Source organism: Brienomyrus brachyistius, chromosome 7 (assembly GCF_023856365.1).
Source record: "Brienomyrus brachyistius isolate T26 chromosome 7, BBRACH_0.4, whole genome shotgun sequence".
NCBI classification, from domain to species: Eukaryota; Metazoa; Chordata; class Actinopteri; order Osteoglossiformes; family Mormyridae; genus Brienomyrus; species Brienomyrus brachyistius.
In genome coordinates this window covers 6,659,240-6,686,116 of record NC_064539.1, presented here as the reverse complement: position 1 = coordinate 6,686,116, position 26,877 = coordinate 6,659,240, and the positions used below count along the sequence as shown (strand labels likewise).

The 26,877-nt window shown below is 47.6% G+C and overlaps 1 protein-coding gene across 2 annotated transcripts in view; it reads left to right on the top strand.

Annotated features, from left to right (window-relative positions):
* LOC125746479 (pappalysin-1-like) overlaps window positions 1-26,877 on the top strand; it is a 90,809-nt gene that overhangs the window by 6,014 nt on the left and 57,918 nt on the right. For both annotated transcript variants that reach the window (XM_049020492.1, XM_049020491.1), the window contains exons 2-7: window positions 3,148-4,234; window positions 14,796-14,941; window positions 15,803-16,096; window positions 18,045-18,237; window positions 18,544-18,665; window positions 25,940-26,441. In XM_049020492.1, the coding sequence (XP_048876449.1) occupies window positions 3,148-4,234; window positions 14,796-14,941; window positions 15,803-16,096; window positions 18,045-18,237; window positions 18,544-18,665; window positions 25,940-26,441 (2,344 nt within the window). The remainder of the gene's footprint in view (window positions 1-3,147; window positions 4,235-14,795; window positions 14,942-15,802; window positions 16,097-18,044; window positions 18,238-18,543; window positions 18,666-25,939; window positions 26,442-26,877) is intronic.

The window sequence follows — 26,877 nt, the reverse complement described above, 5'->3', positions numbered from 1 at the left end:
GATGGGGGGCAATTTCAAGTTCACGTTACCGTATTTGTACCCAGAGGTAGTGTTGGTTTCCAGCGAATCGTCCTTATCCATAAACGCACGTTACAGACAGACATCATTCATCTTTCAACCCGAGCAACGTAAGACAATAGCTAACAAAAATATAACACGATACAATCAACTACTCTCAAATAAAACACTGTTTTACTGTATCTCTAACATTCATTTGTGTGATAACTGCTGGAACAAAACTGTTCCTGTATAATTTTGTTCTGCACCTTGGGACATAAACCTTCATGTCTTTTTTCAGTCCTGTGGAACGTGAAAGAGTACTTTTCCCTCTCTCTCCATAGTGCACTAGATAAAAATAGCATATATCAGTCTCATATTTTATATATAAAGCATTAAGACATTCAGTGAAACGTGCTTCACCCCAATTTGTGCAAGGGAGTATGGAGTCGCAAGCGTTATTCTGTAATGAACAGAGCCGTGGACGGAAGACTGAGGAGCGTAACAATGAGCTTGCTTCAGGACCTTGAACAGCGGCGCGGAGTCGCGATCGCGTGCGTGTGCGTCTACAGGACACACAAGGACAGAAGCAGCCTGTCTTTCCCAGGCACGATGCCGCAGTCCTCATCCCGGCTCGGTGACGCTGCGAGTTGAACCACAGGCAGCTTCTCCCAGGCTCACTGTCTTGGAACAGGAGTGTCCAGGACCCCTTTTTTTTACCAGAACTGAGTGTGGGAATCTCCACTCCCTGTGATATGAATAATTTAACCTATATCTGTGACTTTGCATCACTTCCGCACGAAGGAGAAGATGGTGGTGTGCCGCTTCCCAGCGTCCGATCCCTCGGAAACTTCCTACTTCTCATTCTGTTCCTCATGCCGCCGAGCCTCTTTGCAGCTGTCCTCTGAAAGCCCGATTTGCTTTCGGTCTGCGGCCTGAAATACAGCCGCCGCGAGCCCGCATTCGCCTTCGGAGACATTTCAGACATGGCAGATAATCAATAGGTCAGCGTGATCTAAAAAAAGCTCTGCCTCTTTTTTTTCCAGGCCTTGCTAAAGCTCGCAGTTCATTTACCTTTCCCTCCTCTGGGTCACACTTTTAGCCCGGACTGACTTTGCCACAGCTAGTATGCTAAGATCCAGGTTTCCGGTGAAGCTGACAAACATGCCAGCTCAAGAATACGGCGCAGGATCCTTTTGCTGAGATTTTAGCCGATAACATTTTGGGTCTCGGGTTCCCTTGTGAATTTGTGCAGTTTGCTACTTGCTTAAGGTGCGAGCTGAGAAATCTGTTGACTGCAAGTGAACTGTGGAACAGCTGTAGCGTTGGGGAAGAGAGTGAGAGAGAGAAAAAATAGAGTTTCTGCTTAATCAGCTGTATGTTTCTCTGGGGTTAGCTGAATAGGCTATTTTTCAAGTTTACCCTAAAAAAAAAAAAAGACACTGTGAAACAACAATTTTCCGGAGAACGTAATTTGGATGTTCTGGGACGTGAAGGTCCAGAGAGGTGGGATTTTAAAGAAGACGAGGGAAGTAAACTCATATCCTATCTCATCTTTGAAAGAGACAGTCAGTCATCACCTGTCAGGCTGATTAATGTGCAAGAGGCTTTTTGAGGAACCCAAATAGCCTAACTAACCACATGAAGTGCTCTGTAAAGTGCTGTCACACATTCTAGTAGTCTGTGTTCATTCAGAGGTGATGTTTGGCTTCTGATTTTGTATAATACTGGAGAAGCAGGACACTGCTGGTCAATTCCCCCCCCGATATAAAATTGGGGCGTTCCTGCCCTGGTTCACTCCCTCCCCACCTGCCCGCTGTTTCTGTGTCAGCCCTCTAAATCAACTTCCAAGTGACTGATGTCTGCATGTTGATGGGCCGGCACCCCGCATGTGAAGAGGCCAGCCTGCGCCGCAAGAAAAATGCCCTTGAAATTTTTCCAAGATAACGCATCTCGCGAGCGCTGACTTGACCCGCGCAAGATAAGAATGGCACAAAACACGGCAGCTAGGTAAACATGATCGGCCAAGATAAAACAGTCGGCTGAAGTCACATAGTTCACCAACAAGATTATCTGAGGATCATGCATGGAAACAAAGAAATTGCCAATTGTATATTGAAGCCAGAGGTTTTGTTGCACTCCTAGAATTAGTCATGTGAACATCAAAAAGCCCAAGGAGGAATATCAAGGCATTTTAGTTACTCCTTCCTTTGGTTGTTTTACCCACTCTATGTTAAATTTAATTTATTTAATACACATTTTTATCCCAAGCAGTGAAGGCAGGATAGGACAGATCCTACAGCACTTGTGAATTAAGGGTCTTGCTCAACAGCCCATCAAGGAAATCACTTTGCTTCCCTGGGATTTAAACCAGCAACTCACTGATCACTGATAGCATGCTTATTTACTAACCCTCCCACCACCAGGGCACAAATGTTTAGAAGGTGGGTTGTGTTGACTGGGACTAGAACTCCACTCATTTGCCTAAAAGGCAGTTATATAACTATTATACTACGAATGCTGAACATGCTGAATAGAACAGCTGCTCCTGGTCCAAAATGGGCAAATATCCGGACCAAAAGTGTGATGCGGCAGTTGTGTCTGTTACCCAGCTTACAAAAAGAAAAAAACAGCTTGTATAAGCCCTCCAGAGCGTCTCTTTCTCACAATGTCTTCTCGATGGGCGCTATATTAAACTGCAGCTCCCTTTAGTCGATCGCGGGACGGGAGACTGAGGGACGCTTGCGCGGCACTCTCTTTCCGGGCCATGGGCTTTAAAGTCCAGCTGGGACACAGCTGTAGTATATTTGTGCAAAGGTGATGATCCTCCCTCACTCCGGTGAGCAGAAAGCCAGCTGTGTGGCTCGACGGGTTACAGCGCTAGCAAGGTGTAAATTTGTGAGCAGTGCGAGTTGCTCCGGATCAGTCTGATGTGAAAAGCAGACATTCGGTTTCTCTTCTAGGGAATCGGGGACCATAACACACGGTGCAGATGCGTCTTGCGTCGTTTCCGAGCTCTTCGCTTTGAAGGAGCTTTCCGAGGTTCATTATTTTTCGTGGGCTGCTGCATAGCTTTCACAGCGTGTGTTTTTTTTTTTTTTTTCCTTTCGGTAGCTGGGCGCTAATGCTAATGCTGTCTCCTGGCTCTAGGTCTATATGATAAGTGCTTCTATGCCTCCAGTGACCGCGGCTGGTTGCTGGGCATCAAGGCTGTGAGTGAGCAGGGCAACCGGGACCCGCGCCTGTTTTTCTCTCTGAAGACGGACCGCGCCCACAAAGCCACGTCTATCACCTCCAATGCGCGGTACCTTCCCAACCAGTGGTCCCACGTGGCTGTAACCTACAACGGACTGTACATGAAGCTGTTTGTGAACGGTGCCCAGGCAGCGGTGAGTCGTGAGCAGTCCGGCGAGGTCTTCAGCCCTCTCACCAAGAAGTGCAAAGTGCTGATGCTGGGTGGTAATGCCCTTAGCCACAATTACAGAGGCTCTGTGGAACATTTCAGCCTGTGGCGTCAGGCCCGGTCCCAGCTGGAGATCGTGAGGGACATGCACAGCCGCCAGCCACATGGTGACCTTTCTCAACTGGTCTTGAACGAGATCTTTGAATACCCAGCGCGCAAGTGGCTGACGGTGAAGGACGGCTCCTTCCCCCAAGCGGAGGGCGATTTCGGCAAGGCTGGCCCAGGTGAAGGGGTCGTGGCAGCGTCCCTGGACACAGTTCTGGAGCCGCCTCCGTGTGGCCAGACAGTCTGTGACAATGTCGACGTGGCCACCAACTACAACCGCTTCTGGAGCTTCCGCAGACCCAAGACTGTGCGCTACCGGGTGGTTAACGTGCACGACGACACCGGCCGCAAGCCCAGCGTCACTCCGCAGCAGGTGAACCTGCAGCACCAGCACCTGAATGAGGCCTTTGCCCCCTACAACATCACCTGGGTGCTGAGTGAGCACAAGGTGTTCAATTCCTCGCTGCGCGAGCGGCTGGTGCTGGCCAACTGCGACATCAGCAAGGTGGGTGACGAGGAGTGTGACCCCGAGTGCAGCCACACCCTCACAGGCTTCGACGGAGGCTACTGTAAGAAGCAGAAGGGCAGCTGCCCCAGGCACAAGCTGGGGAACGGGCGCTGCGACCCCGAGTGCAACTGGGACAATTACAGCTACGACAGTGGAGACTGCTGTAACCCCAACGTCACCGATGTCACTAAGAACTGCTTCAATCCAGCTTCGTCCCTCAGGTCAGTGCAGCCTCTCTCCCCATTAGCCTTGTAGCCAACATATCTGAATGAATGTCTTTTTGAATGAATTTAAATGTCACAAAGACTGATGCATTGTGAAAAGGGATGGGGTAATAATTATTGGATCTAATCCCTGAGCACTGTTGGCAAGAGATGCATTCCCTTTGGCAGGCTTCAAAATTTTTAATTTTGTGCATTTATTTCCTTTTTGCTCCCCTTGGTCTACTTGGACTGATTACATTTTCTTTTATATAGTTGCTGTTCCTCATAAAAATCAGTCATGAATAGAAGGTAAATGGGATGAGGAGGCCCACAGTGTCACTGACTCACAGCTTAGCAATGTAAGACTGAAGAGGTTAAATACAGGATCATTACTCAGTGTTTCATTAGTGAGGAAGCTTCCGCAGGTTTCCGCTGCAGTCCTGTATGGCTGGGACAGGGGTTAACTATAGTCTTGCTGATTTGTTGTGTGGATGTGTCTACATAATTCCCGGTAATGTGGCTGGGGGGGGTCTGCTTCATATAAACAAAGCTGCAAGCCATTATGCCATTATTTGAGCAACCCGAAAGGATTATTTGACAAGACCCTACTATTGCCCATTTTGATGTGGCTCTGGTTAAACTGCCATTTTGAATGTGGGAGGTGAGAGGTCAAAATCATATTGATACTGATACTATAGCATTTACCAAATGAACACTTGTTTTTCCCTACAGAGATGGACATTTTTGTCTGTTTTTCTTTGTCCTTCTGCTGGATTCTTTCTACTGACATTTTAATTACCTGTCCCATGTTGACGTAGACAGAAATGAAAATATGACGACACCTCGTTGTAGATATTCAGCTGATCAGTTGGGGAGGAGTCGCCAATCAACACTGTCTCATAATCTTAAGGTTCTGGAAGTCTGGGTGGCCCCTTTGGTCAACTGATTATTAGTGCGCTCGTACATTTACCATGTAAATCCACCGGTTCCAGTTTTTGGCCGACTAGCTAAAACTTTTGGTGTGGTGACCTCTAGCTCTGATTACAGCCCGACTCTCCAAATCACAAGGTCACGCAGATTAAGGAAACAAGAAACTGGCCTAAATATTTTTGTTTATCCACCGTCCTTCTTATTCGGAACAAACCAAAGCAAAGGTGAGCAACTGGATCTGGGCTTTTTGTCACATATCCTATTACTTTGCCCACTAGGTTGACCTTGTTCTGTGTATCAGCTTGTGCAATTCATTTCATGCCCTCTGGATGGTATTCTTTGTGATCGCTCAGTTTCTTTGTGCCAGACAGCTCTATCCATCTTTAAGCTGGAATGCACTGTTGTTTTTGGTGTGTGTGTGTGTGTGTGTGTGTGTTTTTTTTGCGGGTTGGTATTAGGCCTAGACTGTAGATGTGACGTCAATTCCCAGCAACAAAATTGTCTAGCAGTTAAGCAAATTACATTCGAAACAAGAATAGATGCTTTGAAGATTGGCATTGCTGTATCAACTGTGGTATTTTAGTAAGCGCTATTGTCGCCTGATTCTATGTTAAGTGTTTTGGACCGACTGTGCTTGGAAAGGCGCTATATAAAAATAAATTGAATTGAATTGCTGTTCAATGAAGTCTCTGGTGAGGCACTTACTGTGGATGACCCCAGTCCAAATCATGTATTTAGATAAATTACATCCTTTTAAGAGGCCCCTTCATTTGGAAATGCATAACAGAAGGTTGAAACATTTTTTCTACCTGATAAGTACGAGTATATGCTTGTATGGAGGTGGAATATCAACAGATATTTGTTAATACAGAGGGTGATGGAGTTATTGGCTCATTAGTAGACTGGTGTAGTAAATTGCTTATCGAGGGTTGCAGTAAGTCTGGAGCCTGGACCCAGGGAAAGGCACACTTTGTACTGGATGTCATTCCATCACAGGGTGCAGAAATGCAAGATCATGCACAATGGCCAATTTAGAGACACCAATTTTTTTTTCAGCTTGTACACTGTTGGAAGGCAGCTAACTAGAGGAAACCCTCATAAAGTGAAGGAGAAGGTGTAAGCTTAATGACTTCAGCATTAGCACTATGTGCCATTGAGATATAAAACTCCAGGTGGTTTATTTTTCACTGCACTCCAGCACTACAGGGAATTGTGCTTTTCCTCAGATCGCACACCAGGGACACCCCTGGGGAGCCATATATTTTCCATTCAAATGAAAAAAAAAAAAAAAAAATGAATCTGAGTGCAGGGATGAAAAAACGCGTCTTGCTGCTGCGACTGTTGTTGGGCTACCAGTCAGAGGTGAGGCATCATGGGATTGGCGGCGTGCTGGCGCGTCATCGAGGCATGATGAATTTGTATAATTACGTCCCGATGGGCGCCGCATCTGTCTATGCAGGATGGAGGATGGTGGGGGAACACGTGCTTCCTCCATTACATTTGCATTTCATTTTAGCTGGCGAACAAATACATTCGCTAAAGCAGTTGAGGTTAAGTACCTTGCTAAATGGCTGGAGCAGCGGAGTCCTCCTCCCCCCCCCCCCCCCCCCCGAGACTTCGGTTGGCCTACATTTTGGTCACAAGTCCAATTTCTTAACCACTAGACTCTCTTTTAGATGGTCTTGCTGACAGTTCGTTACCCAAAACCCCAATAGCTGAAGCTAGTTTCGTTTTCTCTTTTTGTTCCCTCCATCGCCCTCTTCTGCTCTTGGCATTTTCGCACCTGGGTTCATGTTAAAGGTGAAACCCCTTTTCTGTGCTCTTCCACAAGGCGTGCTCCCTTGTGTTCATGGCGACCTTATGAGCATCCCACTTTACCACACCGACGTTACAAGTCCAGCAGCAGTAGGCTGTGCTGAGAGTTTTACACTCTCGGGGCAGCACCTGAATCGGCTGAGAACATGTAGTAACTGAATGAATTATTGCAATATTTGGTCCCAGTCTGCCAGCAAGTGCATAAATGCCAGCCATCTTCTTGACTTGCTAGATCTTGCTCATGATTCATTGGCGTTGAGACTGTTGCCGATTTTCTAATCAAATCTCTCTGGTGATTCATGTGCTAGATCAAGAACTTTGGAAATGTTGACATCTAAATAATGTTATGTTATGTTTTTCTTTTTTTTTCAGCAGGTTAATGCATTCTTTTATCTATGGCCATTTTCAAAATTCATTTATCTTTTTTCAGCAAATGATACCTTATTCTAGGGTACAACGGAAGCTACCATGGGTGCCTCCTTTGCCAGCCTAGCTCGTTAATGAACGCTTGTTTTGTTTCTTCAGTAGTGTCCATAATTTCTTATTTAAAAACATTGTGGTATGAAAAAGGAAGTCATAATAATCATAATCATAATATATTTTCTTCCATTTCCGTTTTGGGTTTTTACTGTTGTATCCAAGAACAATGCCTTGGCTTTCTGTTTGTTCCCCATGGCTGTTTATAATTACAACCACAAGACTGTTGAATATGTTTTGATATTAATTAATGACATGGGCAGGGGTTGTAAGCTGGAAGAGGAGGGGTGTAGTCCTAGCAAGAGATTTGAATTTGAGAAAAGGGGTTATTGACTGTTTCTCAACTCCTCACTTGTTTTTGTTTACTTTGTGTCAGTCTAGAAAGGCATTTGTTGGACCACACAACAATCGCTATTTTACGTTCTGCGCTGATTGAGGAATTCCACACTAACAGCCAATTCCGTTGCCGAAGCAACAGAGGACACAAAGGGCCACGTTTATTTTCTTAGCGCTTGAGGCCATTAGCACGTAGCTGCGTTTCGAGAGGCTGGCCAGCTGTTGGCGCAGAAAGAGCTTCGTAGTTCCAGTCGGTTGCATATGCCCATGCGTCAAATAGGCCGCTAAGTGTTAACAATAGCTTAGTGTGAACACCGAACTTGTACATCCGTAGTCTATTGCTGCTCGCCACTCGGAGCTGGCGATCTTATTACACGTAGCTGGTCATAATTGTTTCCTCTCTCTTGAACCTGGGAAAATGAGAATTGGTTTCTCTGCCTCTCTTAGCTTGCCATGTTTTCTCAAGTCATGTTGATGCTTTTACCTGATGTATAAAATTCAGGATCGCTTCCATAGGGGAAATCAAGTTGGCAGGACTCTGTACTTGGACCCAGTCTTTCCCCCTCGGATGCCGGGCTGTTCGGAACCTAGAAAATAAATGCTCGTCTCTGAGTATTGTTCTGTCGTTTGTCTCTTTTATTACTGGGAGGGCCTGAACGGATAGGTTTGCATCATTTCAGCCGGTGTAATTGCTGTAACAGATGACTCTAGCCCATCCCATTGTAGCCACTTGCGGCGATAGAGCTTAGTGTTTGTCAACGTTAACATCTTTTGAGATTAGATGACTTTAACAAAGATTCTTTGCATTGTATTAGACACGAGGACATGTTTTATCTTGATTTCATAGACGTGCTTCCGCACAGTAGCTGGAATACAGTTTTCAGACCCACTTCCTGCGCTTAAAAGATCCCCCTTATGTCGACCCGCCCCTGACCTTCAACCCCTTGACCTTTAACCCCATGACTCTGGTAATGGTCACAATTATAACGCCTCATGAATTTTGTGATTCCCGTTTCTTATGATCATCGTTGCTAAAAAGTGTTTGCTGCAACACCTGCAGATCTGGTCCTGCCCATCTATCCTTGCCCAGTTGACATCTTCCACTGAAAGCACCAGTACAACTTTCTTTGATTCAGGGTGGCCTTCACTTTCACCCGGACCCCCCCCCCGACCACCCATCCGTGGTCTAGTAAGATGTGTTTTGTCTAACCGTGGAGAAATGAAAAGACTCCATAAAATGCCAGTGTGTAAAAATTAACTACGTACAAACCGTGTCACGATCCGTCGCACTTCAACTGGGAAGGAAGATTTCTGCCCTTGTCGTACTAAGATGATCTGTTTTCCCTGAAGACTAGGGGGCAGTTGGAGATTCACCATTATTTTTAAGCTTTGTCTTGTATCATGGTTAAGGAACTTGTGCCTTGAAGGCCGTGGCTGAAGGGGAAAGTCATCAGTTGCTCAATCCAAGGTGAAATCAGACCGTATGAATAGGTAAACGTGTCGATGGTAAGCTATTTAAAATGCCTTCGTTAAACATGTGTGCTTAATAAGTAACTCGATGCTGGCTGAGATTTCCCAAGATGCATTGCATATGCTCTTTCGTATGTGTCCTGAGGGCCTATCACTGCATCCCTTCTGTGATGGGGGCTCCGGGCGACCACGAGGGTGACGAAGGGAAGCCTGTGTGCCTTGTCCAGATTTTCTTGAAAGGAATTTGAGTTCTATGCCTTGCAACCGGGAGCCAAAGTCTAAGCCCTCTTACACGGATGTACTGGGGGGTATTAATGGTTTTAGCTAATGGCTGGGGGGGTGAACCTGAAAGGGGACTCCGTGCGCGTCACGGTGAAGCCGCGGAGGTGTCGTAAAAGGCACCTGTTTGCTGCCAGGCGGTTCGCGGACCTCCGCGCCTCCTGCATGTGGCGGTGGATCCCAGGCTCCCCCCCCCACCCCCACCCCCCTCGGGGTACTTCCTTCCCTTAATGGCAGGGGCTGTGCAATCCATTAGCGGGCCCCGACAGACGGAGTGGATTTGTCCGGGTGGCCAGGCTGAGAGGAGGCTTCGCTCCGCATTCCTGTGCGTGTCCGACGTGGCCCGGGAGCCACCTAAAACCGGCAGGGATCGACCTGCGGTCGGGATGCCGACTTTCCAACCGAACATGTGGCGCGAATGAATCTTCTTTTGTGGGATGTAATGGCGAAACACACAAGTCCATTCCCATACATTTATGCGTGTTTTAAATCAGCCCTCACCTGACGATCTAGGTCTTTTGTAGTGTATATATATCTTCTTGTTATTGTACAGTGACCTTTCTAGGCTGAGTTGTCAATGCATTAATAAAGTTGATTAGCGGTCTTTTTCCTACTCGTTAGAAGTAAACAGTTCTTTTGTTTTGTTTTGCTTTTTTTGTTTGTTTGTTTGTTCCCATGCCTTTGGAGCACTGTAATGCTGAGAAATTTGGATGCACTTAACTGTTGAGATTGTTCCGAGACCAGGCAGGTGAAGTTTATGATCAGACGTTCACACTTGGGGAATTCCCCTGAGGCTTTTATGACTGTGAAGAATTACCCCCAGTGCCTATAGGAGGTCTTTCCCCCACATCGAGATTGGCAGATGGGCTTGACATGGATGTCCTGTTCCTCAGTTGCCCTCCTCACTGCGCAATTTCATGCCAACTCCCCCCCCCTCTCAGTTTTTTTCTGCCACCAGCTCGAGTTACACCTTTGCGAGCCGTACCCTGTCAGTCTGACTGCTTTGAAGGCGAAAATGGGAGGGAGGGGGATGAGGGCGGGAAATACTGGCACAATAAAACAGGGGCTTGAATGATGGAACTGAGCCTATGGTGTTGACCGAGCCAGTCACGGGGTTGCTGAAGGACCCACCACTTTATAGTGCATTCCGCTGACAGCTACACATCACCATGGAAACCCCGTGTGGCTTCTCATACGATGTACGGAGAACGTTGGAATCTGTGGCCGGTGCCATTTTATGAGCCGAAATGAATTATACATGGGTGCAAATGGATGAAGTCATAATCATACATTTAATATGCATTAAATATAAATGCAGCTAGTTTGAACCCTCTGTGCCTGTCACTGTGATGCCTGCATTTACTGGAGTAATATTTTGGTCCAGTTTTTTGCTGTATGTATTCTGATCTGCCATAACATTAAAACCACCTGCCTAATATTCTGTAGGTACCTCTCGTGTCACCAAAAAGTTCTGACCCGTCAAAGCATGGACTCCGCAAGACCTCTGAAGATGTCCTGTGGTATCTGGCACCAAGACGTTAGCAGCTGATCCTATAAACCCTGTAATTTGCTAGGTGTGGCCTCCAGGGATCAAACTTGTTTGTCCAGCACATCCCACAGAGGCTTGATTGGATTGAGATCTGAGGAATTTACAGTCCAAGTCAACCCTTTAAACTTTTTTCATGCTCCTAAGAACCATTCCAGAAGAATTTTTGCAGTGAAGCAGTGCACATTGTCCTGCTGAAAGAGACCACTGCCATTGTGCAATACCATTGCCATGAAAGGGTATACTTGGTCTGCAGCAATGTTTAGGTAGGTGGTATGTGTCAAAGTAAGATCCACATGAACGCCACGACCCAAGGTTTCCCCTGCGAACATTACCCAGTGCATCACAATGCCTTCGCCGGCTTGCTTTTTTCCCATCGTGCATCCTTGCAGCATCTCTTCCCTGCGTATATATGACGTACATGCAGCTGACCAATCACGTGATATAACAGAAAATGTGACTCATCGGACAAGGTCACCTTCTTCCTTTGCTCCATGGTCCGGTTCGCATGCTCACGTGCCCATTGTAGGCGCTTTTGGTGGTAGAGAGGGGTCAGCACGGACACTTCCAATGCTCTTGTGACGTCGCAGCTCCATATCCAGCAAGCCGCAATGCGTTGTCTTCTCATACCTGTCTATTATAGTTAGCATTTTCTTATCAGAAATTTGTGCTACAGTAGCTCTGCTGTAGGATTGGACCAGACAGGCTAGTCTTCACTACCTAAGTGCCTCATTGACCCTTGGGCCCCCATCACTTCTTGACCTTCCTTAGACTACTTTTGATAGGTACTGACCACTGAATTCTGGGAACAACTCACAAGATCTGCCGCTTTAGAGATGTTCTGACCCAGTCATCCAGCCATCACAAATTGGCCCTTATCAAAGTCACTTAGATCCATAAACTTGCACATTTTTTATGAATCCAACACATCAACTTAATGAACTGACTATTCACTTGCCTAATATATAATGGCACTTTTGATGTGATAATCAGTGTTATTCACTTCACCTCCCCGTGGTTTTAACGTTACAGCTGATGATAGGTATATGTATATGCTGTATATGCTGTCTGCAATGGAAGGACCACTTTTGAGTGGAAAGTGCAGGCAAAGATTTGTCTGGATCTTGACCACGGGAAGCCGGAAGCTGAAGGCAAGATGGTCCAGGTTGGGATGAAGCTGGACTGGGCAACATGAGACATACGGCCAGTCATGGAAGTGCCCCCGGCCCCCACCCTGCTGTCCTAACAAGTAACGCCAACTGAGCAGCCATCGAACAAAGCGTGCAGAAGACTTGATCTCAGATCAGACAGACATCGGGACCTCCGGCTGTTATAACCGCTCTGCGACCACATCCCATTTGTTTTTGGTTATGTGAAAACCAGAGGCTTACATTTAATTGAATTTAGATTATATGGCTTTGACCCACTTTAGTTGGGATTTTGTCCATAGATTACTTACTTATTTTACTGCCTTGACCTCTGACCTCTTTCCCCTGTATAGCCTCAAACTGGACTGATGTTTTGAGAGGAAATAATTATTTCCCTGATCACGGAAATGGTGGAAAGTTCATGTTTATAGGTCTTAGTGTCGTTCAGTAGCCTCATTTCTCAAAAAGAAGGTAAATTCTATTCATTTTCATCTGTAATACCCTTCGTAACATAGTTGTCCAATGGGTGCCTCAAAGCACTTATCAGAGTCACTTGGTTTAATATTCACTATTTATGCACATATTAGTGTTAACGTTATACAAAAGATACCATCTAGTGTGCACTTTCAGTACTGTACACTTCAAATATTGTTCCTTCATTATGGATTGCTATTTGTAAGTGATCTGTTCTTCCATAAGGGAGCAATTTCTCCAGGTAATCTTTGATTAATTTCCGAATGCACTTTTCCTTTAGCTTCCAGTAGTTGTTTTACAACTGACCTTGTGCACATTGAAATTCCCATTCTTGGTGATTTCATATATGATTTATGTTAGGTCTATAGTAAAAATGCATTTTTCATCCAGCTAAGTCAGTAAAAATTCATCTACTCTGGCTGAAGCCTTGAACATATGTAGATTTGGGCAAGTTGCACAAAGTGGCCACGATAATCACATTTAAGTTTATTGCTTAGCTTCAGTTCTTTTAGAAACCCAACATTTTTGTCTAAACTCTACCCCCCTTTGAACTACCAAGTGTGAATAAAGAGGCGGTGGCTATACCTTTTCTCCCCTGTATGAAAAAAAAGAAACAATTCAACCTGAATGTCAGTTTGGCGTATTGCTGCCACCTTCTGGTAGCATTGCTGTGGAATTTGCAGTTTTTATGTTTCACATTCCCTGACATCACAGAGATCCCGATGATTGGAGCCCAACAAGATGTTCCCGACATCACTAAACTAATACCTCGGCCTAAGTCCCATCAGTGGATACTGATCTGCATGTTTCAGGCACGTTTGGAGCCCCATTCCAATGTGTTTTCTGAAGCATTTCTAATGCAGGTTAAGTATCTCCAGGGCACAGATGGGTTGTCCGGTCATGCGGTTTCCTGGTCACATGGACGCTTGCACTCATGCCAAATGCGTGTGAGTCCCGCATTAAACTAAAGGCAGCACTTCCACTGAGTCATTCATTGTTTTCTCGTTCTGCGAAAACACTGCAGGTGAAACGTTGACTCAAATGAAACTCTGTCGTACCTTTTTGACCTTTCATGCTTTTCCGAAGTTTCCTACACGTCAGTGGGCAAGGCAGTCGGCCATCTGTGGGGTTCTGTCTCCGTTAAGACATGCGAAGTTGTGACCTAGGGATGCTCACACATCGCCCAAGACCCTATAGAGGGTCTCTTAATCCAATTCTCGGGGACCCCTATACCATCGATGTTTTCGTTCCCAGCCAATCAAGAACCCCGAAAACCAGGTACAGGTATGCTGGGAGCCGGAAAGGAACAAAAGTCTGGATTTCCTAGGGTTTCCCTGCGGCCCAGGTTGGGAAACACTGCCATAAGTGTTCAGGTGGTAGTGGTGGCGGGGGGGGGGGAGGGGGGAGGACTTATAAACTCATCTTGTAGTCATCTTCTATAAATGTTTCCTTAGAAACAATGTTGAAAAGCAGGACCTGCAGGCAGACACCGTACGGCATTTAAGAGCTGGTGTGAAGGCAGTGTTTATAACACTTTGATTTTTTCCGCTGTTTTCCATACTTTGAGATAAACGCTTCGGGAAACCCATAATCTGTTTCTGCATTACGTGTCTGGCGGTTCGATTGGTTTATCTTTACGCCAAAGTGCAAGGCAGCTTGAAGTTCTTCTGCCGTGTCTCGATAGAAAAACACAGGCTAACGGAGAACAAAGCAGGAGCCGAGGGTATAGAAAGACTGCGTGATATAACAGACGGCTTACTGTGTTATGATAAGGTTATGGTTAGTGAGAGAATGTGGTAGCAGGCGTACTGTGTCACAAGTGTACCGGTCCTTCAGCAGAATGGACCATTTGTGCTTGGAGGAGGGGGGTGTTATGAGGTTGTGGGAGACACACGGGGAGATACCAGGCTGTAGATGGTGGGTTGGGAAGCTGCAAGGGCTGGCTTCTCGGACCTGTCACTAATGTAATCCATATTGATGTGAATACTCCCCATGCAGTGCTAATTTGACATTGGTGGAGTAGAGTAAATACAGCTTAATTAATGAGTAGCCCTGAAGCAGGCTTCTCTGCCATCATGTCTAATGAACAGTATCTCCTGGACAGGGCTTACATGGACGTGAAGGAGCTGAAGGAGATTCTCAAGCTGGACGGCTCCACGCATCTCAACGTGTTCTTCGCCAACTCCTCGGATGAGGACCTGGCTGGGGTCGCCACTTGGCCGTGGGATAAAGAAGCTCTGACAAATTTAGGTAAAAAAAAAAAAACAACTGGTATTCATATTTACTCCCTGCAAATTTTGCCTGATGTTTCTTCCTGTGAAGTCAGTAGACGGATCGGGAGAGCATAGGGGGGTCAAGAGGCCACTGGAAACGAGTGTGGTGCTTAGTAAGAGGGCGAAGGTTCAAGTCTAGTGTACTGGTGCTCACTGTCTTGACGTATGGTTGAGAAAAATGGAAGCTATCCATTGACCTGAGACCAAGAATATACTGATTCGGTGCTCTGTCTCTTCGGAGAATCCTTGGGTACCTCTGGTTTGACTTTGTGTTGCTCAGGGGGTCCTGAATGAGGCACATTAACTGCATCAGTTATGGAACTACAGCCATGTGACTGAGGGAACCAAGCAGCCGAGCAGACCTAGGGGATGCCCACTTAACCTCTGGCTGCAGCAGATATATGCACATTTCCAGGGATGGGCTGGACCATGCGTCAGGCAGGGGCGTCGGCACCCGGCATCTCAAGGTGTTTCGTCATGTGGTGGCCGTGGCAACATGCTATGCCAGTGGATGCTCCCCAACCTGACCTGACCTGAAATTTTGGTGCAGGCTGAGTCATAAATTAATCAAGTGGCTGCTTCTGCTCAGCATTTTTTTTGTTTATTTTGGTTCTTTTTTTTATTGAAAGATGCTTATGTTTAGTTCCTGGAAACTCCATGAGTCCAAAGAAGCAAAACTTTCAGTCTGCTACTTCCATCTTCTGGGGACCAATATTTTCAGTTTTCGTTAAATCTTAATTTTGCTTGCCCTATCGAGACATGTCCAGGAAGGTCAGTCTGTGTGCATGTCCGTGGTTGCAAGGACCATGGTGTCATCATGATGCCCCGCCCTCTGTAGGTGGGATCGTGCTGAACCCCTCCTTCTACGGCACCTTTGGCCACACCCACACCATGATCCACGAGATCGGCCATAGCCTGGGCCTCTACCACGTCTTCCGCGGCGTCTCTGAGGTAGAGTCCTGCAATGACGCCTGCCTGGAGACGGAGGCCTCTCTGGAGACGGGGGACCTGTGTGCTGACACCAACCCCACGCCCAAGTACAAGCACTGCTGGGACCCTGAGCCTGGAAATGACACCTGCGGCCGTCGGCACTTCTCCCACACTCCCTTCCACAACTACATGAGCTACACAGGTGAGGAACCGTGGCCTCATGGGAAGCGTACCAGGATCACCTTTGACCTTCGCGCGCCATGTAGCACACTGTCTCAAGAAGCGTGACCATCCCAAAAATAGCCCTCCAGCTACAGTTCCTAATGCTTCCGCAAACATCCAGAAATGTGTAGCTTGCAACATGTGAGGGTCCTTCAGGATTAATGTGTTTGCTAAACAAAGACTTTAATAATGACAATAGTGTCTTGCCTGTAGCTGTTCTGGGTCGTCAGCCGAACCGTAACAGGAGATTTAAATCCTCAACACTTAGGCTAGTGGGTATGCTACGTGATAGTGCTGCTTTTAGAATTGTGATTTATTGTATGCATTTTTTTGTTACAGCCATTACTACGCACGCCCTTTGCTGTGTATGGGTTGTTTACACTGTACGAAATCTGCCCTGAGTGACAGAAAGGCAGCACAGACTTTTGACTAAAGAGGATGGAATGTCAAGAAGATGAGTGATTTCTGCCGAGTGGGAATTAGTTTCTCTTAACCTGGTATTCGGAAACACTTCTCTTTAAGCCATTATGCGCCAGTGTAATTAAGCAAAAATTACTTAACGGCCGTTGATATTACGCTTGAGTTATTCTGTGACAGGTGGCCTGGTGCCCGTTTTCTATTTAACAAGATAATTTTTTTTAGATATTTTTTTTCTCTTTTTTGGGAACTTGCCGTGAAGATTAATTGCAACCTTAAATTCTTCATGCTTTTTAAAAATTGCGAGTACTGCAGTTCGTACGCATGTGCCAGTCCCACACTAGTGATATATTTATTTATAGCCATTTACAACCGTTTAATTTATTTATGAACGTTTTTGGATGTTTATGTGGATGTGTAATTTTATTTATATGTAAATTTCACCTCATGACCGGGATTCGCAAGGACTCACAAGGACCAACTCGTGAGCCGTTCCAGGGTCTCCTGGAATGAATGGTGCAGGACACATGCACGCGCGCAAACACGAACACGCACACCAACACACACACACATTGAGCTTGACTTACAGCCCTGCGTATCCCCTTGCACCTACCCGAGCATTCGTCATGGAAAGCTATCGTGGGAGACGTGGGCTGTGACAGGCACGGGGTGTTCCACCGAAAGATAAGCAGGTGTCTCTGATATTCTCACGGGATTTTACCTCCTGCCCCCACCAGCCGAGGAAGGTCGTTCCAAGGATGAAGTGTATGTGTGTTTGTGTGAGAGTGTGTGTGTGTGTGTCTGGGCCCTGCTCTGCCTTTCGTTCTTTCCCTTTATCCTTTTACTTCACACCTGTTTGTGTCCGAAATTATATCACTCACTCTATCAGACCCACTTCATAAAGACTTCAGGATACATTAAGCCCTTGAATTTCTTAATGGTCTCCTGATTACATTTATCAGGTCAGATTTATTGATTCGTATGTTGGGGATTTTGCCACCAGTCCCTGTAACATATTTATGCACAAACGTTTAGTCTACTAATTGTCACTGTCATGTTTGGAGTTCTTCTCTGTGTGCTGATTTTTAGCTACTCAATTTCACCATATTATAAGGTTATTATGTAGTTGCCTAATTGTATGTCTGGGGCTATAATTCATACAGATGGGCCACCCTAATCATTAGCCAATGAGGTATTTTGAATTGGTGATTTATAGGGGATGGGACACTCCAAGGGCCAATCAACTTTCAGCTGGGGCCAGTGCCCCTTTGACCCTGCCCCTGAATATGTCCCTGTGTGTATCTTATACAATGTCTTGCAACTCACTGTGGAGAGACATATCTTCTCAATTGCAGCTATTAGAGAGTCGTACTTAACCCATACTAATGTAGCTTTGTATGGGAGATGGCTGGAGCTATTATGGTTAATGACTGCTAATGCACTCACTGCTTTCTGTTGATGTTTGAGAGGCCCATCCCTGGGAATTGTCACCTTTGACCCTTGGCCCACAGATGACGACTGCACCGACTCCTTCACGCTGAACCAGGTGGCGAGGATGCACTGCTACCTGGACCTGGTCTATCAGTCCTGGCAGCCTGCCAGCAAGCCACCCCTCATTCCCATGCCGCCCCAGGTGGTAGGGCAGGACCAGGGTTCCATCACGCTGGAGTGGTTCCCTCCCATCACCGGTGACTTCTACAGCAGGTGAAAACAAACAGCTGTTTTCTTTTCTCTTGCCTTTTTTGTTTGTTGGGTGGTGGGTGGGGGGGGGGGGGGGCTGTGGAGCAGCTACTCGGCTAAAGTCACAGTGACCTTCTTTTAGAATGGTGTTCAATTACCCCCTAAACCACCCACCTGACCACAGAACCGCCAAAAACGTTCTTCGAAAACACCGGTGGAAGCAACTGAAGTCGATTTCACGTGTATCTTCTAGCTATTTAACTGATGCCCATAGTTTTCAGTGTTAAATGTATCTAAGTTGGTTCCTGTTGCTGCCTGTTGGTTTCCTAGAGATGTGGGATCAGTATGTGACAAATGCACAGAGGGGAGGGTCCTCATCCAGTACGCCTCCAACTCGTCGTCACCCCGCCCATGCTCCCCCTCTGGACACTGGAGCCCCCGGGAGGCTGAGGGTAAGATCGCCGTGCTGAGTCATCCTGACCTCAGACTTCTGAGAGTCCTGTACCGGCTCCTTCTGCCTGTCACTGAGACGTGAAAACGCCACTCCTTCCTGCCGTCACTGTATGCCACTCAAACTTCTCCAGTTGACTTGGCAAGCAGCACATGGCATCTGTGAAACAGAATTGCTCTTGCCGTCACTCAGAGGTGGAAAGTTCAGGTTCAGAAAGTACAAATCCAGGTTTTTTTGCAACCAGCCAGTTGAGTATAAAGAGTCACATTCACAGAGTACTCAGCCGGTTGGTTCCACCTCTGCCATCACTGATGCATCTGTCCTTAACAGACCGTATCTAAGTGACTCCATTCACTTGACTCGCTTAGTCCTATTGGACCTCAGAACCACCCAGTCACTCACCCTTGATCTTTTTGTTGATGTTCAGCATTCATGAATCCAGGGGTGGGTGAGTGGGGCAGGGGGGGGCTTTCTTCAAAAGAAAGTTCTTGCTTATCTTGATATTGATCAAACAAACATAGGCTCTGTGATCTAACTTGCTCCTGGTGGAGTGTTGCTTTTACTCGGACTGTAAGGGACTGAAAAAAAAATCCCACAATCTTAGAAAATGAATCAGTGGGTTTCTTAAAATAGGATGTTTTCCCTGGCTGCCTCTTCCACAGAACAAGAGAACAAGATAAGCCGCATACAGGAGGTGGCTCTATGTCTTCTGCATATTCTCACCAGTGCTGGTCCAACAAGTCTGTATTAATAATTACTACATGTACATGAGGCACTTATATATCAAAGTGGCAGGTGGTATTCGTTGTTATCGCCAAAAGGACGATTCCTCCCCAGGACTGTAACTGAGGGTATATGGTCACCCCTTCCCCACATGAATGAAGACGCATTTGTTTTATATGTTTGGAATCCACTGGCGTTTTTGTTCGGCTCGGGATAAATCAAATCTACAGAACAGGGAGAAAAAAGAATTTCCCCAGTAGGCGAGCACTACAGCCCATCAGGGGGTGGGGGTTGTGGGGAGGGGGGACTTCCTATGGGGCTGACACTAAATTGTGTGTGTCAGGCGCAGTCGTGTGTGCCAGTCTGGCCTTGCTGTAGCAGTGAGACACAGAGAAAGAAACCCCCACCACCTGGAAATGCATAATGTCCTCCTCACAAATCGTGTTTAATTTTTTTTTTTAAACCTTGGTGTGACCTTGTGTGTGTGTATGTGTGTGTGTGTGTGTGTGTGTGTGTGTGTGTGTGTGTGTGTGCGTGTGTGTCGGAAAGGATTCTGCTTTTATCAGGCAAATGTTTTAGGTCAATTCAGTTTTGTGTCTGACAGATCGTGGGGTTCAAACAAATAAAATCTCGAAATAAAATTAATAAAACAGGACGATGCTCATTAATAGACAAAACAAACAATCGTATACATAAACTAAACGAGCAGTAAAACACATTAAATGGCGCAAAACAAACAAAAACATATCACCAGCCCCTTATTGTGACTGCCTTATACTCCCAGTGGTCTCACAAATCCACCCAGCTGACCATATTTAAACCCTAATGAGGACAACAAGCTAATCAGGGTCAGCTGGGTTTCATTAGCTGAGGCACTTGTGGGCCCTGGAGCTAGTGATCAGTTGCCATTGAGAAGCACCTGTTATTAACCCCGGTGGTCCTGTCAGTTCACTTGTTTTAAGCTCTTTAATTGCATACTGCACGCTATCAGATGACCAGAAGATAGCACTGAAAAGCATTATTCTTGAGACACTCTGGACACTGAGATGAAGGGGTGATTTATGCCACGGTGGAGCAGACGTTTTTGGGAACATAATGTGCTGGTCTGTAACCTCGGAGCCTGGCAAGCTGCTCAATGTGGCTGATTTGAAAGCTCACCACTGGAGGCAAACTCAGTTACCCCAGGGGTATTCGGGGTCGGGAAACTAGACAGTGTGGCAGCAGGTCTGGTTTTATCTCTCCAAGTCTGGCGGGGTGAGCAGTCACTGCAGTCCTGCCTAAGAGGCATGTCCGGGCATGTAGCTGCTACGCATGGAAATTGTCTCTGCTCCCTCCAGCTTTGACACACTTCCCCTCAGCTTACTTTGCTGCTCCTTCAGGTCTGCAGTCGCAGCCACTGCCGTCTTTCAGGCATGACTATTGGGGCCAGGGGGCGAGGGAAGGGGGGAAAGTGCCAGACCTCGGTCCAAACCCGGCCGCCTGGGGTTTCCACAACTTGCATCCTCGCTTCCCTCTCAAATCCACGCATCGTCTACGTAGGATGGGGCACCGTCCCATTAATCTTCACCGGGGTGCTTTGGAGAGCCCTGGTTAGAGTGCAAAAGCGCGGGAGTGGGATGGGGGGGTAGAGGAAGAAAAAAGAAATGAAAGAAGCTTAGGCATGCGGGGAAGCATATGGAAATGACCCAAGCGTGCCGTGCGAATGAGGCTGCAGCTTCTGATCTTTCCCGGGATGGGATCTCACCGCCGAATGGAAGCAGCACATGGATGTGGGAGGAGGGGAGCGAGCGGAGGAATCTGTGGAATGGATCTCCTACCTGGAATTCCCCCCCCCTCCATGCTTTGCCCAGTTGCCAACCGAAATGTACTGGCTCATGCAGTACTAACGCAGACAGTTTTCAGTGCTGTATTGCGACCAGATGCAGAGGCATGTGTCCATGCTTAGGACTGCTTCATGCTGTGTCTGGTTGGGGGTGGCTTATGTGAAATGTTAGCTTAGTGTAGCGCCAGCGATCAGGGAAACTCGAATTTCATGTGAGCTTGGCCTTGTGTGCTCTGACCCCCCCTCCACCAATATACGCCCCTGCAGGTGTTTAAATTACCATCTGATTAGCATTCAGCCCAGTGTTTTGGACCGTATCCCGCTGCACTCTGTGAGCAAACTCCGGGTGGGCAGGGCAAATTGCTGTAAATGCAGCCTCAGCCTGCTACACCACCTGCAGCCCTGTGAGCAGCAGAACACTACAGCGTTTCCAAGTGCTCTTCCAGCATACTGGCAGAATTCGTGGCCGGTCGAGTGACCAAGCGCTTGTGGTTTGTCAAGAGTGATAGGTGTGCCTCGAAACTTGTGCCCAGCTGTCCCCCCCGGGTGATTAAACTGCCCTTTAGTTCGTATGGTCCTGAATCCGTACTGGTTCAGTTGGGCAATTAAGAGATGGAGTTTAGAGTACAAGCCAGAAAGCCTTGGCCTTGCCTGGCCAGTGCATGTGCTCCAGGAGTCTCAGGCAGCTCCCGGAGAATGTGATCCTGGAGGGAGGGGGAGTTCTTACTGGAAATAAAACACATAACAGCAGCTATTACAAGGCTTTGTCAAACACGCACAAGTGACTGCTTAGTTTGCCTGAAGTGAAACACCCCAGGCTGAAGTCTGCGTCCCTCTTAAGCAAGACCAACGAGAGCCAGGCATGCAGGAGACTGCCATTCCTTGGGAGGATTAAACACCAGCCCGCTTGTCTATCGCAAAGGGAACACGTCAGCTTTATAATGATATTTTCATGACATGTTTTACCCCATTGTGGTGGCAATATAAAACTAAAAAAGCCAACCATGCTCATGACCAAAGAATCCAAAGCTCTTAAAAATGATTTGTCTCGACAGTTTTTTCAAAGGTGTGAAAACTGTCCTAACTCGACCTGCTACCTTAAGCAACAGTTGCACTAGCTAAGCAGGCTACCTTAACATCTGGGCCACTGCCATGCAACTGATGCTAAGGCCATTTAGCCACAAAACCACCGCTATAGAGAATTGACACTGAGCCATGGGCTCTGTTGCAGCCCTTGATTGCTTGTGCTGAGCTGTTTTTCCAGACCTGTCATTTTGCCCATCCCCACCACCCCATTCCACACCCCCCACCCCCACTGGCCTCTCATGCGAGGTCTCCGGTAGCACGGAGCGTTGAGGATCCCCGTGTGGGGCCGTGTTTGGCTGAGGGCCTCGCCGTTCCAAGCTGTCATAATGATCTTCGGCCTCTCCAAATATAGCAATGTGCTAAGCCCTTTTTCTGGTCTTTGTTTGTTGTTGTTTGTCTTGTTGCTTGTTGTTCTTGTTGCTGATTTCCTGTTAGCTTGTCAGGAGAAACCTCACCCGGATCAAATGTTGCCCAGAACATGACAGCCCGATTTTCTCGGGACAACACAGGTATTCCTTCTGGCATTCTGAAACACAGCCAAACCACGCACGTGCCTCTTCCCTGTCCCCCGCGCCCCCACCCCAGCCCCCCTGCGTGGAAAAAGCAGGGCATTTCATTCGAGAACTTGATTGGTTGCAGCCAGATTATGCAGCAGGGGAAAAAAAAATCGGCCGTGGAATATTTCTGACGCAAATGCCACGGCCTCCCAAGTGAGGAAATCTGGAGCACGTGGAGTAGGAATGGACAAACATAGCTGCTGGTTTCCCCCCCCCCCCCCCTCACGCATTCTCTCCAGTCCCCGATGCCTAGCCTTGTTTGTCCGCTGCCATCCTACGAGAATGCCTATTCCTCGGTCGAGCTTCCTTGACTCAGACCAAAGTGATTCTGAACATCGCTCACCCAAGTCCTAAACCATCCGCTAAACAAGTCCCTGTGTAAGATGGAGATAGTCGATGTCGACTCAGACAGGTGGCTCAGGTGGACGGTGCTTTCCTTGTCGGATGCATTTCAGTGAATTTTATGGATGCTTCACGGTTTTTATTCAACTGCACGATAGCGGCCAGAAGCGTCCGTCAGAGTATGTAGATGAAAGGCAGTTTGTGGTTTGGCTCCACAGCTCCAGCTTCCTCTCTGACATCTGCTGATTAGGCCATCACAAAAGTGTCTGTGATAGGACAGAGAAGCAGTCTGGACACTTATGATAAGGGACGGGCACAGAATCCGTAATTCGGTTTCAAATAGCGTCTTTTTTTTTTGTCTTCATGTGCTCTCACGATACCTCAGAAAATGACATTTGTTCATTTCCTCCCTCAGTTGAAAGACTACACTCTTCTGGTGAGATGGTGACCATAAGTTGCCTTCAGTGTGTGCGTGTCCCGTGATGGATCGGTGCCCTGTCCAGGGTGTGTATTCTGCTTTCCAGGAGGGGCTTTTTATTGGAGCAGGTATCGGAAGTGGACGGACGGATAGATCTTGTGTAGAGTGGTTTACAGTGAGCCAGCTGTTCTCCATCCCTCCTTCCGCGAGGCCTGACCATTTGAAAGGATATATGTACGTAGCCTAAATTATTAAAACGGATCAAATGTAAATGGGTAAAAATGTCAATGCGATGAATGCAAGGGCAGGGTCAGGAAGGTACCTGCCTCCACGCTAGCAGAATGCAGGTCAAAGCATGTCCTTGCAAGTCTCTACATGCCTCTGCAAGTCCTTCAGACCTTATACATCCGTCTTCAGCACAGAGCATTCCTGTAAATCTCAAACCCCAATTCCCATGGGGCGCCAGGAGGTCGGAGAGAGCTGGACGAACGCCGGCAAACGAATTGATGCCAATTAAGGTGAAATTTGACTTGAAAAGCTCCTTTGCTGGTTGCCTAGAATGAAAGCCTTCCTAGCCAGGCTAATACCCCAACAGGATTAAATAGGCAGCTAAGGAAGCAATATCCAGAATTCAGACGGCCCGGTCACCTTGACCGTCCTTCCCCCTGGTCTGAGATGCGACTGTAGCCCGAATGCCTGGAAGGAAGGTCTGTTTGTCAGCCAGAGGCAGTACTTAAATGAATGCTCAGATGAAAACTTTCAGAATATACTGTTTTTGGAACTGAAGCACCCTGTCCAAGTGCCGACTTGTAAACCTGGTGTTGTGTGTTTTTTTTGTTTTTTTTAGATTTTTGAAGCGGCAGTCCAGGCTGGGAGACAGCTTGGGCACTGTAAATGTCACACGGCACGGAGTGAATGGTAGCATTCACCACCACGTTGGAATGGTTAGCTGGCTGACTCATTTTCCCTATCCCACCCTTGACGGTCATTCTCCTCTTTCATAAACAATCGCACAGGGAGGAGCAAACGCCACACAAAAGACCTCGGGACATCGATCCTTTCGCACTTTCCCGTAATTAATCTTGCTGTTGGTCGAGATGTGCCTCGTGCCGTCTGTTTCGTCATCAAATAACACCAAAACTTTGATGCGCGCAGCTGGAACCTGTGAAAACTGCTGTCATGCTCTAATGATGGCTATTCATTTTCTGTATGATGCTCTTGACTTAATAGCACATGTTAGCAAAGTCAGAAATCCCAGTGAGAGATTAAACACTGAGATGGGGGGTTATTCAAGAAAAGGAAAGAAATCAAAAAACACTGTGTATTTCAAATCCAAAATCTTCGAGGTTACCTCTGTTTTGGCCACACGCACGCACACACTTACGGTAATAAATGTGTTGTGATAATTGAGCCCAGGGGCTGATTTCACTGCTCGCCTGATTAAACATTGGATTTTGTACCCTTCCCAGAAATGAGGTTAGCGAATGGGTCCCATGTCTGCCAGCTTGGAAGTATGTGAAAGGAAAGCGGCGGAGAACACGGTGTTTAGCGGACGTCGGCTTCTCGAGAACGCTCGACGGATGCATACGTCACGCTGAATAATGCGAGCCTGCCGCCACCGCCAAATATGGCACGGCCTAATTGCGCTCCTGAAGTGGAAGCCCTTGCGAGAGGCCTCTCGAGAGCCACTACAGGCTGGCTTCACAGTAGTGAGCTGCGCTGGGGTGGGGGGGGGGGGTCACGAAAAATGTGTGCTGCTCGTATGGAATGAGGGTGACGTTTATTACAGCTCCAAGAAATAAAAAGGGAGGGGGGCTGATTCCAACCACTGTGCGTCATGTCAGGAGAGGGGATCCATCTGGAACGTGGCCTTTCTGCCAGGACCACCCCGGGCCTCCCCATACCCCGCCTCATTGGCGCCCCCTACCGGTTGCACATCCTCCTTGGGGATTTGACCATGCAGATGTCCAATGAGGTCCTGACCATGTAGCTACAGGGCAGCGGTGACCGCTCCCCATCCTATGTGCGGAGGTGGTCCGGCACATGCCGCGCTTTGTTTATTCAGACTGCACGCGTGTTGGGAGTCCGGGAGTGCAGCTGGGTTCTGCCGAACCAAAACAAAAGCGTCACGCAAACGTGCTCTGTGAACTGGGCCTGAGGCTGTCCCAGAAGGTGCCTGATTAAAATTGCTTAACCTGAATAGTTTTGTTAAATGGAAATGCAGCTGCATATAACGGTCAAATCTGTGCAGGTCCTTAAGGATCAAAGAATAGGATGTCGTGTGCAGTCCTGATTTGAGTTTGTGGGTCCCCTCCTTTTGCCCTCAGGGCCCCCAGACGTGGAGCAAGCTTGCGAACCCAGTGTGCACACATGGAGCCCCAATACAGGCATGGAGCCCAGCACTGTGGGCCCTCCACCCTGCCCGCTGCAGGGCTGCATGCTCCAGCTGGAGTTCCCCTACCCACTGGTGCCTGAGTCGCTCACCGTCTGGGTCACCTTCTTCTCGCCTGAGGAGAGCCAGCTGCCGGCCATTCACAACATCCTGCTGCTGACGGTGAGCGGGCAGAACGTGTCGCTGGGGCCGGCGCATGTCTTCTGCGACACGCCGCTCACGCTGCGCCTCTCGCTGCACGAGGAGGTGTACGGCGTGCAGTTCTTCACCACGGAGCAGCACCTGGAGATCGACGCCACACTGCTGGCCTCCCGGCCCGACTGCCCTCTTTGCCGTGACTGCCAGCCCCTCCGCTACCGCCTGCTGCGACATCCGCCGTTCCGCGATGCCCCGCTGGGCCTGGACATGCCAGACACCAGCCGCAGATACGTGGACAGGTGAGCCGAACTGTAGCACTCGAGTTACACTTGAAAGTCATTTAGTGATTCCGTTCATGGATCCAACGCCCAGATCGGGCTTTCTGTAGATCTGCATCATCTATGTCGCTCCCCTATCGCATCCTTTCATCGACGCTGTTGATGTGAACATGATGGCGACGTGGAAACAACATAAATTCAATGTGTGAAGCGCCATTGATAGCCCATAAGTCCGGCAGATCAATCGTCTGCTCCTAAGTGTTAATCCCTGGGAGCTTTATGGTACGCTGTCCAGGTGGCCAGTATTTGTTATCCCTTGAAAATGGAAAAGAAAGTAGCAGTGCCATTAATATTCAATTAAATTCAATTTATTTTCATATGGTGCCTTTCACAACAGTGTCGCCCCAAGGCGCTCGTCATGGGCGTGTGGTAATACATCGCTACATCATTTATACAG